This window comes from Paramisgurnus dabryanus, chromosome 7 (genome assembly GCF_030506205.2).
Source record: "Paramisgurnus dabryanus chromosome 7, PD_genome_1.1, whole genome shotgun sequence".
In the NCBI taxonomy this organism is placed as follows: Eukaryota; Metazoa; Chordata; class Actinopteri; order Cypriniformes; family Cobitidae; genus Paramisgurnus; species Paramisgurnus dabryanus.
The window spans coordinates 47226673-47243460 of NC_133343.1; the positions used below are offsets into that span (position 1 = coordinate 47226673).

At 36.1% G+C, this 16788-nt stretch overlaps 1 protein-coding gene across 1 annotated transcript; it reads right to left on the reverse strand.

The window, feature by feature from the left end:
- Positions 1-3034: 3034 nt before the first annotated feature.
- Positions 3035-15525, reverse strand: LOC135751907 (uncharacterized). The gene is made up of 8 exons (XM_065270194.2): positions 15391-15525; positions 15169-15323; positions 13601-13737; positions 9135-9228; positions 7122-7448; positions 6675-6849; positions 6451-6575; positions 3035-4923 (listed from the first exon to the last, which is right to left on the reverse strand). The coding sequence occupies exons 1-8, from the start codon at positions 15512-15514 to the stop codon at positions 4603-4605; spliced, it is 1458 nt and encodes a 485-aa protein (XP_065126266.2). The 5' UTR covers positions 15515-15525; the 3' UTR covers positions 3035-4602.
- Positions 15526-16788: the final 1263 nt, after the last annotated feature.

The following is a 16788-nucleotide window of genomic DNA, read 5'->3' on the forward strand; positions in this document are numbered from 1 at the left end:
GTCAGGGCCGTTTTCAAAATGACTGTGTGATAGCTATACTTCTGCAAAGTTGTTTTTGTATTTGTATTATACAGTGTAGAGAAAATTGTACTGCACTGGCTTTACTGTTGTTGAGTGTAAGAACTGAAACAATTTAATAAAACAAAACCAGATACGTTATCTGAATGGTGGATGGTGTTATTAAATCGTGTCAATAACAAATATCATTTCATTTAGCAGATTCATGTTCATGTCCTTTAATCGAGTACCATGAAGGCTTTCTGTTTTCATTAGGTAAATAAAGTGAGGTATGCAAGTTATTAAACCGAATATATCTTTATGGACAAAAGGAACATATACACAAACATGCTCTGCACATTTTGTATGTTTCTCTCATCTGAAACAGTCATTTTAATTCATAGAGATCTAGGTCTTACTAAATGGTTGCTTGTTTAAATCTTTTAGACTATTTTTTTAAACAAAAGTAATTGTTCTTATAGAACATATATATTCTTTGACATAGATATGATGTGCAAACATACAAGTTTTTCAGATGACAGCCTCTGTCATATTATAGTAGGCCTAAAAATAGTACTAAAGCTGTACATTTTTTATATTTAACAACTGGCTATGTCCATACATAACTGATCCAGATGTGTTGTTTATATCAAATGGAGTTAATAACAAATATGATGTCATTAAGCAAATGTCAGTCAGATTTGCTATTAAGCACTTATTTGTAAATAGAAAATAGATTAGAATACTAACTTTTAAATCTAGATTAAAAACACATCTGTTTAACTCTGCATTTACTGAATGAGCACTGTGCTGCTTTACACTGACTGCACCTTTAACTCAAGCCACTATTACTCCTGTTTTATTCTGTTTAACATTTTAAACTGTTTTTATTAAAATCACATTCATTTTCTTTAATTGTTATTCAAAATTCTCATGTATCTTTTTTTATTGTGATTTTATTGTGTATCTATTATTTTTAAATTTTCTTTTTTCTCTTTTATATATTGTTTTCTCATTTCTATGTAAAGCACTTTGAATGACCTCTGTGTATGAAATGTGCTATACAAATAAACTTGCCTTGCCTTGCCTTGCCTTGTGTTCACACACGTGCTGTGCTAGAGTAAGTTTTCAGTAAACATTTATATTTAAAATAACCAAGTGTATCATAACATTACAATTTCATTGCAATAATTCTATAAACAATTATTGAAAACTTTATAAGACACAGCATGACGTGTTTATGTTATGGAAAATAGATTAGAATACTAAAGCTACTGATAACCAAATATTTATTCTCTTTATGTGTGATTATTAGTTATTATTTCTAATGTTGGCCTATTATTGTTCTTTAAGGATCCACATATTTACAGCAATCTTTTTCATACCTTTAAGGCCAGTTCACACTGGTCAGACAACTACACAGCAAAATCACCAGTGTTAATTTAACTCTGTGAGAGTTATTTTTAACACTTTTTTGGTGTATATATAATCCACACTGGCCATAGTAATATTAACAATTTTAAAAGTGTTAATGAATTAACACTGACTGCGAGTTCAATATTTAACTCCAACGGGTGTAAAATCACCAGTGTTAATTTAACTCTATGAGAGTCATTTTAACACTTTTTTGGTGTATATATAATCCACACTGGCCATAGTAATATTAACACTTTTAAAAGTGTTAATGAATTAACACTGACTGCGAGGTCAATATTTCACTCTTACGGGAGTTAATCAAAATATCTCAAAAAATTTAATCTAACTCCTTAGAGAATAAAACAACACTACCCTAGATTTAAATTAGCTTAATTTCAATCTAACAAACAAATAGTTCAGATAAAAGTTGTAATTGAAAACTCATTTAATTTAGTTTAAACATTAAAAAGGCAAATACATTGTCAAAACATACACTGCCTATAAAACAGTAAAATAGAAATGCATCAAGTAGAACAAGGTGTTCTAGTCTTACAATGGTTTCGAACTTACACTGCCTAAAAACCGGACCAAATGTACATATGTACTCAATGGTTTCAAGAAATAAACATCAAGTGGAACAATGTTTTTTAGTCTTACAATAGTTTAAACACTGCCTATAAAAACAGTATAATTAATAAAATGAAAAAATATGCACTTTTTTAAAACCAAGAGTGCAAAAAAATTGTTCAATCTTCTAACATTACAAAACTCTGTAAAGGCACAACATACACATTCACATCTGGTCCATATGCACTTTGAAGGTCATAGGGTTTGTAATGCTTAAGATCATCAGCTGGAACAACTGCATCAAATTCATTACCATCAACCACTCTGAATGCATTATAATGCTCACTGAACAACTCTGTAACAAGTTTGTCAACCAAAAAATACACTTTTTCACCCAACACAAGAATGTTTGTTATTTTACTAAAAAATGGAAGTTCATTTTTTATATTAGTGCATATAACCAGACCAGGTCTATATTCAGTGCCATCAAGTTTTACCCAACGGGTAGAGTAAATGTCAGCCTGCACTGTGACTTGTAAAGCTCTGGCTAAATCTTCACCATTTTCACAGTCATTAAGAGAGAAAAAGTTCATTGGTCCAAACTCTTTTCGCTGTAAACTCAGTGTTTCCCAGTGACTTCCTATTGCCATTTGATGTTTCCGTGCAAGGGACTTTGTGATGTTCTTAAAACTTTTCAGCATATTTTTGAAAAGTTTGTGCTTGGCCTCAAACCTCATACTCCAGAAGTGCAACAGAGGTCCTATTTTCCTTATGCATGAAGGATAATGCACCATAAAATGATGCTTGGGTATCAATTTTTTGTGAGGGTACACAGATTTAAAAAGTTGATGATGCTCAGAGATCAAATGCTTCAAAAAAAACAGTCATGCCATAGGTAACAACAGGTGAAAAAACAATGTTTATAATTTGCAGTAAAATGAGCAACAAGTTCCAGTTTGGATTTCCGGGAGGCACAAGGTCACCAAAAATTAATGGTGTGTTTCTCACCAAACACAATGTCTGAATTGAATTCAATCCAATAGAATTTCCACCATGCTCCAAACTGACATTTGTTGGTCGATTTTTGCGCTCTGTGTATCCAAAGTCAAACGAATAAATCCTCAAAAGGAGATCATTTTTTGAGATCAAGTTTTCAGTCAGGTATCCAAATAAAAGTTTCATCTCATACTGAGCAACACCCTCCAATATATCGTGCATTATATCAAAAGAGTAATTGCTACACACGTGGAAATAGTGTAAAGTGTTCAAAGAGCAGTTCCTTTTAACTCCATATACTGAGTTCAACTGTGGATCTGACTGAATATCCCTGCAGTGCATTTGAAAGCTGACTTCATCACGAAACAACAACCTTGGGTCATCCTCACTGTAAACATCTTGGGCATCAGACTTCTCGGTTAAACATAAGCGACAATAGTAATTACTGTTAAAAGACTCTGTAAAACCAAGAATAGCATTCATACCCAAATTATCTCCAGAAATCTGACAAATTGAACCGTAAACCTTTTCAGATGAAATGGGCAAATCAATCCCCTCAACTTCAAGTATCTTAACATCATTGATCAAAGGTGCTAAAATTGCATCAAATCCATACTTTTTAACATCTTGGGAGTGAAAGAGAGAAACTAAGTGTATGTTTAGAACAGCAGAGTTGAACTTTGGTGGAAGATTTCTGAGGACAAAATATAAACAACCTATCTTGTGAATTCCATGCTTTGACCCCAGTGGATTGCTTGTCTCAAAATCATCATAATATAATTGGATTTTCAAAGAATTGTGTTGTGAAAACAATGGATGGCCCTTGCAGTAACTGCCATCACTAAAATCTTTATATACATCAGGAGTGGTTTGAAACTCCGTTTCAAAATGCTTACAAATATCTGTGTTACGAAACATAAACTTTAAGGTATCCAAAATAGGGATGTAAACAAAAGTCTCTTTAACCGGTACCTGGTCATAGGTCCCAGTTCTTTTGTTTCGTCTACTGTCATACCGAACACCAAGAACTATTTCCAACGGTTCAACAATTCCCCACCTTTCACTGAAGAACTTTGCTCATTTAGCATCAGAATTAAAACTGGTAAATGGATTTTCAAAACACTGTGCTGACATTTCAGAGGAGTCTTCTGTAACAAAATTTTGCTTCATTAATGATTGTAACTCTGTGGTAAACTCTTCCAGGTCACATATAATTGATGAAACTGATGTATTAGAAGCACCACTTCCCTGTAGTTTTGCAACAATTGAGGCACACATGTCCTTCACATCCTTTTTAGAAGGAACTGGCCTACTTTCAAAACAAATAGCTTCTGGAAGAGATTCTTCATCTGATGGTCCAGTCTGAACTGCATCTGACTGACTTAAACAATCAGCATGAGGAACGTTTGCAAAAACTGAACGAGGAACATGAATATTGTCCAGATGTTTCCTAAAACCAGAGTACGTTGAAAACTGCTTTCGGCAACCGTGTTGAGCACAAACAAGTCTACACTTAGAGGTGGGATAGAATCCATGTTGAAACCTTAAATGTGAAATCAGTGAAGGAGTATCTGTATGCAATTCTTCACATCTAAAACACAGCAGCATTCTCTCTTAAATTTCAGTTTAGGTGTTATTCAGGAATTTGGCTCGCAGCTCTTTCACTCGTGGAGACTCTTTTGTTTTCCCAACATCTATGTTATAGACAGTGGTCTGCAGAAATGTGTAGAAGTTGTCGAGAGCATTGTCATAGGAAATGTTAAAAACATAGTGCACTTTGAAGAGCTCATCCAAAGCACCCAGAGAACTAGCTGTTTGACATGGTATAAGTTTACTATCCAGAGCAATGTAGTAGTTGTCAATCTCGTCTTGACTCCTCCCCACAGCTAGAAGATATGGTTGGTGACTTTGAACTTTCCCTAGATGCTCATCAATGCTGCAACATGACTACAAAGGAAAAACAAACAGTCTTAATCAAAATTTGCAAGGTGATGAGTTGACCTTGTTATGATAATAGAAAACTGATAAAAAGAAATCTAAAACATTGTGGGAGGGGGGCCCCGAGGACTAGAGTTGGGAACCACTACTCTATAAAAAAATAATAAAACTAACTATTGCAAATTGGGGTTGTGCCGAAAGACGATACATGAGAGATCTTGTAACGCATGCGGCATGGATTCCATCATGCACCTGAACTTGTAATACGCATCTTTGACCCAGAGTGTCTGGGCTTTAATGACAAGGATTAATGTCATCAGTTTTAAGAAGGTTGCGGTCATGACAGTGTTGCTCTTAAGAGTAAATCAGCTTCTTTTTTTGTCCACCAATCAAGTGGTTTGCCATAAATTAGTAAAAATTAACAAATAAATAAATAAACTATTGCCCAGCCTTACCAATACTATTGTGTATCGGCAATCTCACAGGCTGACGATAGGACGACCTCACATTGGGGCAACACTACTGCAAATAATGTAACTAAGGAATGTGACCATCTGTGCTATTTTTATCTGGGAAAAAAGATTACCAGCTACAAATAACTTTGCAACTACATGGCAACTAACTTTTACTCATTTGCAACTATATGTGAACTAACTGTCATTAGAATATAAGTAGACTGTAAGGGTTAGGGAAGAGGTTAGGGTTAGTGAAATAAGTTGACATGCACCTGCAAAGATACTTAGACAGTTGAATGTCTGTTGAGGGATCATCACAATAAAGTGTTAACAGATATTACGCAGACCATTTACTAATACTCTAAAGATTGGTAGTTGATTAGTAGTTGCAAAGTTACTTATAATTAGTAAAATGTCTAAAGTGGACTATCGAAATAAAGTGTTACCCCTTCAAAACTGGTCCTGTATCTAACTATTGTTTCAATATAAAAGACACTAATTTATCCACCAGGGTGGCACAGATAACTTCCTCGACTCACATTTAAATTATTGTTACATTTAATAATATAGTACAATAGAGTAGAATAATAGAAAGAAACATAAGAAGGTACCAGTGATGCAGCGATGTATCGGCCGCCGATATTTATCGGCCGATTTTTGATGAATTTGAAACCATCGGCATATCGGCAATAGCACGAGAAAGGCCGATACTGATTGTTTATTAATTAAATGCATAAAGAAATCCATTATATGTAAAAAATGTGTTAATGTTGTTAATAAAATAAATGCTGAATAGCAAAAACCACCTTTGAAGGTTGTCATGCTGTCTTTTTATATTTGTTTTAGCTTAATTTGTGCCTCTCTTAATATGTTGGTCAGTTGAATGTTAATTAGATAAAATCCATGTTCAGTAAAAATATTTTGATGCAGAAATAAACTAGCTAATAGACCAACTGTATAGTATTGTATACAAGTGTTTTATATCTGTATCGGCCAGAAGTTGTCTGTTTAAATCCGTATCGGCCCAAAAATCCTATCGGTGCATCCCTAGAAGGTACATAAGAAAAAATATGTTTAATACCTTATGAAACAGAACAAGTTTGTCAGCTGCATTGGTGGCACTTATTTTTGCAGCCATCTTCCGCCCAGCAGATGGTGGAAGAAGGTGAACAAGCAGCAGCAGCGTAGACAAATCACTGTCCCAGGCTGTGGTAAAAGAAAAAAGAAAAAACCTATAATCCATATTATGTGAAATGATTATGACAATAATTTGAAACTTATTTAAAATAAACCATTTTAGCACACCTGAATTGGCTTTTTCTGAGGATTTCTCAGCTGACAAAAGAAAACGCTGAACAGCAGGGGTCTGAGTCAAGTTTTTCGCTTCCTGGATAATTTTTGGCTTTAAGGTTCTGTCCCACTTTTCCATTAACTTTGAAGATGTGTCCAAATTGAAGAGAAGTTCAAAATCTTGATTCACCTTAAAGAATAGTCATTAGAATTAGACACCCATACATTAAAGCAGGGATGTCCAAAGTCGGTCCTGGAAGGCCAATGTCCAGCAAAGTTTAGCTTCAACCCTAAACAACAAACCTGAAGCACTTAATTAAGGTGTCACTAGGCAGACTACAAACTTCTAGACAGGTTTGTCAAGTCAAGTTGGACCTAAACTCTGCAGGACACCGGCCCTCCGGGACATACTTTAGATACCCCTGCATTAAAGCAACGGTTACTCAATTTAAATTTACTTACCAATCCTTTGGTATCTAAAAACCTTGGGAAGGTTTTTAAAACATCTGTTGCTGTATCTGCATTTTGAACAAGTTCCTGGCGATGACGAAATGTCTGTCTCATCTTCTCAAAAATAGTTGATTCAACTCCTGTATGAGCGAGAAGCGAAATGGCCTCCAAAGCAGCATCGCCATCAAGTTGTTGTTCTAAGCTAATAGCGCTCTTGACCTTTGGACCACCTTGTAGAGATGTAGGCTCAGTTTTTTCAGTGCGACGAGTGTTTCTAAGGACAGTCTTTAGACGCCAAGCAAGATATCCACTCCCACTTGCAGCATCGTAGAAGTGCTCCTATATGTATAAAAATAAGATTGTCAAAAATCAGAGTAGGTGAAATGAGTGAATGTTTCAGGTTTATTTTTATTTTGGTTAAAGTATAAGTTAGTGGGAGACTGCAAAGTAAATAATAATTTGACTTCAGTAATTATATTATTTTATATAACTCTGACCATGTTTGGCTAAGGAAAAGAATGCATATATACGTAGAATGTCATAAAGATAGGGCTGGGAGATATGGCAAAAAATTAAAGTCTCAATGAAATAAAAATGAAAAACTTTCATTTGTTTTGGAATATTGTGGTATTTTTTACAAATGATCTGTGAGCTTCATTATTTTATTAAAAATTCATGTGCCCTCATAATCTTTAATCAAAACCGCAAATCTCCTCCCCTCCTCAAAATGATCTCTCTTTACTTCTGGTCATATGGTATGGCAAGTGGGCGGGGTCCGGGAGAAGATTGCAGCAATTAGCAACACGACCCAACTTTAAATCATCCAATCAGATCCAACCAGTTCTCCGGTTTCACTCGAATATACATCACCACGGGGTAAATAAGACACTTGTTAATTCCATTTCATGTCGATTTTAAAATCTAGATTTTTTTCAGAACATTTGACCGATTTACAACGCTGATTTTCTATTTTTTCACTAGTTAACTTAATACATAAATTCAAACAATACTGCAGTTACTTTCTCATTCCACTAACATTCTTTTCACAAGGTGGTTAAAAAAAAAGTTCATCTGGTTAAAAAAAACTGAAGTTCTAATTCAAGTGCACTAAAGAGTGTTATCAACATAGTATAAATATAAAATAAATTCAAATAACTTTTATTAAATATCTATGCAGAAATTAGGCCTTGTTAAGTAACATGTTAAACGAAACTCAACTATTATTTCTCTTTTAACCATTCATAACATTCTCCTATGATTTGTTTAAAATTTGATTCAATTTTGAATCAATAATTTTGTCAATAAATATAAAACTGACAGATTTGGATGGATAAACCGAAAAACCGCAATTCACATGCGCGCACAGAACGGTTCAATATTATATTGAGAATTGTGGCGCATATATATATATATATATATATATATATATATATATATATATATATATATATATAGGCAGCCAGCCTCGTCTCGCATGAGGTTAAAACAGCCTCGTCTCGCATGAGGTTAAAAAGCACATATGTGTGCTTGGCATCGAGGTGATCATGGCTAGTTTAACTTCTGCACGCTTCATTTTTCCCTCCAGCCGTATGCGTTTTGCGCAGGCACCGCACACAAGTGCATGATCTTGAATCAATTAATTGTTAACATCCCTGCTTTTTGACGAATAGAGCTTAGGGACACACAAAGGATAACGACAATCTCCATTACTTATCCCACATCGTACACAGAACAAAAGCGCATAAAATAATATAGCCTACTTGGTATTGAAGTTCCAAAATTTTGCCTGGGTGGCTGACATTTAATTTTCAATGAAGGAAAACCCTGCTGTGTAATCAGAATGTCAGCACTGTTTCACTTTGACTGTAAAGAATGTCCATTTAAAATCGATTTCCCGATTTAAATAAAATTGCATAAAAACGTCAATTCAAATTAATAAAAAAAGCCCAGCCCTACTTGAAGCTAAATAAGATATGGGGTAATTTCTTTTAAATCATTCATAAAAAATACAAATAATCAACTCACATATCCCTTCTTAGAAAATGGGTCTTTCAATGACGGAAACAAAGTCACTATTCCAAGGGCATATTGCTCTCTCTGCTGTACAGGTGGAATCCTCCTATAAAATCAATGTACATGCAAAACGCTGTCAATTTTAGCACTGGTGCTACAGAGGTTTTAAGTTTTGTTGCACAGACAAAATGTCGTAACATATAAAAACGTAATCTCAAAAACCACATCCACAAGTACAGTGTTATCACACAAACAGGCAGGTAACTGAGAAAGGACTTTAACATTTCATTGCGTTGAATACAGGGGTTAAAGCAAAAAAAAGAAAACCTGAGCCTGAAAATTTTCCAGGGGCGGGGTGGACACATTGTTGAAAATGTTGAATTTTCAATGCTTCAATATGTTGATCAACATACAGCCGTTTATGTTCACTAAAGCCCGGGATACACTGCACGATTATTAGCTGTCCCAGACTAAAGTTTGCCATTGTGAAACAATCGTTGCGATTTCTGTGATCGTGGCTCTTCATCAGTGGTCCTATGTCTTACAGTGAGAGCGGTTCAAAGATGGACATTTTCCCGGTCTTGCATCCAAAGATAGCCTACGATAGTTTTCTGACACTGTCAGAAATTCGGCATGGTCACCGCACAGTGTGTTTGCTGCTACGACCTGCATGCTGGTATGTGTTTACCACGAGCACATGCTGGTGACGTCGCACTAACGTGTGACGCTGCCGCCGAAGCTTCCGTGTCATCATCGTACTGTCTACATGCCTGTCATACCAGAGTTTAAACGATCCATGTCGCACAGTGTGATAAGCTAATGATCTTATAGGAGGGCAAAAATCCTGCAGTGTATTCCGGGCTTTAAACAAGAAAGAAAACTTAAAGGAATAGTCTACTCATTTTCAATATTAAAATATGTTATTACCTTAACTAAGAAGAGTTGATACATCCCTCTATCATCTGTGTGCGTGCACGTAAGCGCTGGGGCGCGCTGCGACACTTCGATAGCATTTAGCTTAGCCCCATTCATTCAATGGTACCACTCAGAGATAAAGTTAGAAGTGACCAAACACATCAACGTTTTTCCTATTTAAGACGAGTAGTTATACGACCCAGTTTGGTGGTACAAAATAAAACGTAGCGCTTTTCTAAGCGGATTTAAAAGAGGAACACCCTCCCTCTCCCATTATGAGAGGGAGAAGGGGAGCGGATTTTTCAGGCGAGTTGAAGTACACCCAAAAGTGCTGTTCCGCCATACAATATAGTTCCTCTATTAAATCCGCTCAGAAAAGCGCTACGTTTTATTTTGTACCACCAAACTTGCTCGTATAACTACTCGTCTCAAATAGGAAAAACGTTGATGTGATTGGTCACTTCTAACTTTATCTCTGAGTGGTACCATTGAATGAATGGGGCTAAGCTAAATGCTATCGAAGTGTCACAGCGCGCTCCAACGCTTACGTGCACGCACACAGATGATAGAGGGATGTATCCACTCTTCTTAGTTAAGGTAATAACATATTTCAATATTGAAAATGAATAGACTATTCCTTTGAGTTTAGTGATCACGCCTGTGTTGACAGTTAGCTGTGTGAGCGCTTTGTGAGCTTGGTCCATTTTACTTTTGCTGCATAGATAACCAAAATATTATCCAAATGCTGTTTAATTAGTATAGCAGCAATACTAATTGAACAATTACAGGTAACATGATTACAATAGAAAATCTAACAAACACATAAAACACTGATTAATTATTACATTACAAAAGTAACCTTAATATAGAAGGCTAATATATATATTAGTATTGATAACTGCCTTACCAAGTATCCTATAACTACTAAATAGGCAATGTTTTAAAAAATACAACATAAACATAACATCAGCATTGTCCCAACTCAACATCGACTACAAGCATGTTTGTCGGATGTCCCTTAAGGGCTGCGTTTACACTTGGCATTAACATGCGACCTGTATCTGGATGTTGTCCACACACACATGGAAAAGACAAGTGTAAACGAGTTTGTGATCAGAATGTTATCCGATCTGCGTGCCCTGATAAAGAGGTAGTCGAGGACGCTTTGTGATCGGATCTCAGTGTAATGTAAACGCAATCCAGCCATCATATCTGCATTTACAGGTCAAGGTCACAAAAAACCCCGCCCCATCATCTCCTCTCACTTACAGAACAAAAAAGACATTAGGTCATGAAGCGCAGGTGAGAGACACACATATTCATATTGGGGAGCAATGCTAGCTAAGCTTGAAAGTATCTTGAAATAAATCGATATACAAGAGCATTTTAACACTGCTGATTGCATTTTTAAGTTATTCAGGTAAATGTTTAATATGTTCCAAGTATTCATGTAGTGATTTAATATTTCATGTCAGAATTTAATGGATCGTTATAATGTTTGAGTTTCCATGGCGACATATCAAGGTCATTGCGTGAATGTTGCGCTTCTTTTTGGTCAGTCGTCTGTTTCGCTCTCATTTAACACATTTTAAGTAGGGCTGTGTATCGCCAACAATTCCCCAATACGATACGTATCCCGATACAAGGGTCCCGATACGATGCGCATCACGATACAAGACTATTTTTAATTACATTTTTGATCAGAATTTAGTAACATTATTATTATTATTATTATTATTTTTATTATTATTTGTTTATTGTACATTGAATAAGCAGTGTTGACTTGTAACAGTTGTGTTTTTGCCATTCATTTATTAGCTATTAGAAATATTTAAAATCCCAGAGTTAGTACTTAACTTATGTTTTTTTAAAAGCAGTTTTACAAAGATGGTGCCTTACTCTTGCCTCTCATTATTCTACATCTATGAATATATCTATAAACATGCAGTCAGACTTAATACTATTTAATAGAAATCAGATTATTAATGTGACAGTTATAGTTTGAAGTAGCTCTGTATCTCTTCTCTAGACGTACACTTTTCACATGCAAATCTTTGTCGTGTTTCTTCTCAAATGCGTTAGTACTGTTTTATAAGAGCATGGCTAATAAAGCCCTTTGCAGTAGTATAGGCTAAGATATCTGCGCTTTCATACTGAACTCATTGACTTTAATGCGCGCGCGCGGCTCACTATGCAGACACGTGCGCCAGCGAGACAGACACGCAAAGTGAAAGTATACCCCGCCACCTTTAACTATACATACTGCGCGGGACACATGCGTCCTTTCCATATGGATCACGGATCAACAGCAATTCGTCACGTTACTTTCAAAAGTATGTCCGAATCGATACGGAAGGTGCTGTATCGATGCGTGCATCGTCAGGCGTCCATGACGATGTATCGTCGTATCGATATTTTGAACACAGCACTAATTTTAAGTTACTTGAAAACACATACAAACCATAATAACATTAACCAAATACATTTATTCACTGTTGTGAATAATGTGTTTGTAAATTACATTACTTTACTTCTTGACAGCTATTCATCCAGCGCGTCTCCCCACACGGGATCCGATCACACACACACACACACACACACACACACACACACGCGCGCGCACACACGCGCGCACACACAGACATCCAGATACAGAAGCCACTTTGATGTTGACAAATGTAAACGTGCCGTGTCCTGATATCCCGATGATCCGATCTGCGTGAGCAGATCACCGAGATCGCATGTTAACGCAAAGTGTAAACCCAGCCTAGCAGGATGCACAAATATACTATTAAACACTCTTTGACAAACAGGTCAGTGTCTCCATCAATAATGAACACATTTGTCATGACACTTCTTGTGTTTTTGGCACTTACGCCATGTTTAAGCAAGGTCTCCACATAAAATGTGTGGATTTCGCCACCAACTTGGGCAACCTCTGTTTCACAGGATTTACAGTAAACGCAGTACATTGAGCCATTTTCATAGCGGAGCCAATCTCTCCGAAAGGTTTAACGTTAAGCCTTTTTCAGGTGGTGGTGGAGGTGCATTTGAATCCGGATCGTTGCTATCAATTACAGTAGTAACATTGGCTGTAGTCTGCTCGTTCTCATCATACTCGCGGTTTGGCTTTTCACATTTTCGTGATTTGTTTGCGCACCAACGTAGCACGCCGAAAAGGAATGATTGACGCTCATGTTAGCCAATCTGCGGTCTTCATTAAACGCAAGAACCAATCAAATTTCACCATTAAGTTATGCAACGTTGGAGAAAACACTAAACCTGGGACAGCACACAGCATACACAATTGTGCGGCTGCCCATTTTGTTGTGGTGCGACTCAATTTAAATCAAAGCTTGATTTAAATTAATTCACATCACAACAAAATGGGCAGTCGCACAAATGCTCCCAAATATATTTTAAGGTTGCACAGATTAAATTTCGGTCACATATGCAACCAAAATAGTTGCAATTTCGAGCCCTGCTATGGGGCATATTGCGCAACAATACATCACAAAACAGAACAACAATTACATACTCCTAAACATGGAAATGTGACTTACCCATGTTTCTCGGTCATATGTCCCACCAATATGTTGACAAGAGCTCTTCTCATCTCATTTGACAAGGTGTTGGTGGCCTTGTACTCTTCAAGAATGTCATCTCCTTTAGATTTTTCTTTTATGGCAGTAAGAACCATCTAGGTAAAAAAAACAGTAAAAGAAAGTTGTTTAAAACAATGTTATCTAGCCTACAAAAATTGTGCTGTCAGTTACTCCAATATTTGCTGTCAGTGCATGGGCCAACCCTTACAGAATAGTCACATGGATTTCACATGTGCAAATTCAGATGTGAAATGTGTGTTTTGGGAACATTTTAATGTGAATCCCATGTGAAATCAGTGGATCACATGTAAAAAAAATTGTCACCACATTATGCACATGCGTTTCACATGGAATTCATACAAACCTGTTCCAAACACACACATCCACATGTGTTTTTCACATGTGAAATTGATGTGGTTTTTCTGTAAGGTAATTATCAATTTCAGGTTCTGTGCTATTTTATGTTTATGCATAATTTGTTGTTTGCTCATCCAAGTTTAACTTTTTTTGTATTAGTTAGAGAATGTTGCTTGTTATGCTAAACAGTTAAGGTTCTGCAACACACTTTGCTGTCCCAACAGCTACAGACTAGGGATGTCAAATTATACAATTACCCATATTCGATTATCATTTAAATTAACGATGAATCAATCGAATAATCTTTAACAGTAATGGTGCAATAAGCCATTACAGCAGTGGCATATAGCCAATGACATAAAAGTGTGCGTAAAAATGCCAGCTTCCTCACGCGAATTAAAAGATTTTATTTTGTCTAAATAACATGCTAGTGGGATTGTAAAATGAGTCAATGTAGTTGGTGTTTTGATAAAACAGTAATGATGATCAATGATATATGTTGCGGGCGTTCAGAGTGTAACGACAGTCAGTTACAGTTTACATTTAACAGTTTCTTGCCAGAATTTAAGTTTTACATTTTAATCTGTTTATTGAAAACGGCTTCTGGTCTCCTTCCCTGTGTATTGCAGCGTTGCTATGCTAATCTTGCAGGCTTCCCTGAAGAGGGTCTTTGCTTTCAGTATCCTAACTGTGTTTAGATTTTCGGCATCGGACCCTCTCAGATCCACTGCGGATGCCATTTCGTTGCTTTAGCAGCCAGCCTCGAGGATAAAAAGCCCAAGCGTGTGTTTGGCATCGAGCATCGTTGTGATCTTTGCAAGTTTAACTTCTTCGCACTTGTATAATTTTTCACCAGCTGTGTATGTGCTTTGCGCAGGTCACACGTGCTTGCTTTATCTACAATCGTTAAGTTTTATTGATTTAATTCTTACCGACAATTAATCAAAGATCGCTTAATTGTTAACATCCCTACTACAGACATATCAAAAAAAGCCCACAACATGAGGATAATATTAATCTAGCTTAAAAATACTGTAGATGTATCATAGCTCTGGCTGCATTATTCAACACCTCTTACAATCATTTATTTTAACCGTGTTATTTTAATTCTTGCAAATTGTGGAAATGAAACAAGAAACCAACATAAGCAAACATGCAATTTATGTCACCTCCTTAGCTGATGTTGCCCCAAATTCATCACTCTGCTCTGACATTTTGGATTTCTTGGTACATCTTCCAGAGGGCACATGAAGTTCACTAGATGAAGGACTTGTAATTGACTGCGTATCTGTGCAGGAGCTGGCTGCTTCCTCTGACACACAAACTAAAATAAAATGTAATTATAAGAACAAATAAAGATTCTCATTTTATAATTGTAAATATTAAAATACCTTTACTAAGGTCTTCAATGATTAACGTTGATTTTGGGTCTGCTTCAAGCAACTCTCCTAAAAGGTCTTGTTCAATCTCGGTGTGGGATTCATCATATATCCGCAAGTCTGCTCCAGTGTGCATTTCAAATCTGCTTTGCACTGCAGACCAAAAAAGCATTCCAAGTATAAGAATCAAAACCTCTTTTTATATGAGCTAAAAACTTTTAATCACTTGCCTTCAGTTATAAAATCAGTGAAAGTGAATCCATCGTTCAGCTTGATGAATTTCTTAGAGCCTTGGAACTGCACTTTTACAAACATGACGTTAACCTAAAAGAACACATTGTGGTGACAGCTGTACTTAGAAGGTAATTGCAAACACCATAAAAAACAGCGAGATAAAGAAATATAGAATGCAAGTCAGATTAAAGAAAAAGAGATATAGCAGGCTTTACTGAAGCAAACACATGTGCGCTGTCAGTCTTCCCAGACAGCGCACATGTGTTCTTTAATCTGACTTTCTGTCGTCCCATCTCTAGCGCACACGGTAACTGCACATGCAGGGTTAACAACGGCTTTAGATTTTTTCATATACAGTATTTCTTTAATATTTACCTTAGGCACAGGGAATACATTATTAGGCAACAACGGCTTTAGATGAGATGCGCAAGAAATTAGTCCTACAAACACGACAGATACCTTATAAATGTATCGAGTTAAAACATTTAAAACAACGTGGCAACCGTGTTCCGGAGTATTTAACTGCAGTCGGTTTAATTAGAACATTATGCACGCCATTAACGTTACCACCTGTGTAAAATACTCCTCCGCACCCCGAAATCGGTCTGTGAGAACAATTTACTCTTTACGCGAAGCAATACATTGCGAAACAATGTGAGATTATAAATACACATGTTAAATATGATAAACCACAAACCTTTATCTTTGGTGTTTGGTGAACAGCATAAAAATCCCGGATACCACGTGATCATAATATTAAATACGTTCTGATAAGCAAATTTGATCGATACAACAGCTTTTGATGACAAAAATACAAATCAAACAAGTTGCCAAAAATACAGTCTTAAATAAATCATTTTTTTTTTGTGTTTCTCCAGTAAATGAAATCAATATTGTCTGCCCGCACACACAACAAAATGGGGTCTGTTAGATGCGAACAGCGTGTAAATCACTGATCCAAAAACTAACAATTGGCGGATCAAAACAGTTGTTATATTTCAACTTTTTTATTAATATTTGTTGTTTCGATAATAAATTATAGAAATAATACAAGTAAGTTAACAGTTACAAGTTAATCGTCATGGCTACTAGAAAATCGGTCTGAGAGAGAAAAGTCTAGAAAATCATTTTGTGGGAGATTTTAATCCTTTGAATCAATTAACGTTACAGAACAGT

Coding starts and splice junctions, on each gene's coding strand:
- LOC135751907 (XM_065270194.2), bottom strand. CDS start 15,514: ATGCACACTGGAGCAGACTTGCGGATATATGATGAATCCCACACCGAG. Junction 15,324..15,390: donor CATTGAAGACCTTAGTAAAG/GTATTTTAATAT, acceptor ATTTTATTTTAG/TTTGTGTGTCAGAGGAAGCA. Junction 9,229..13,600: donor CATATGACCGAGAAACATGG/GTAAGTCACATT, acceptor TTGATTTTATAG/GAGGATTCCACCTGTACAGC.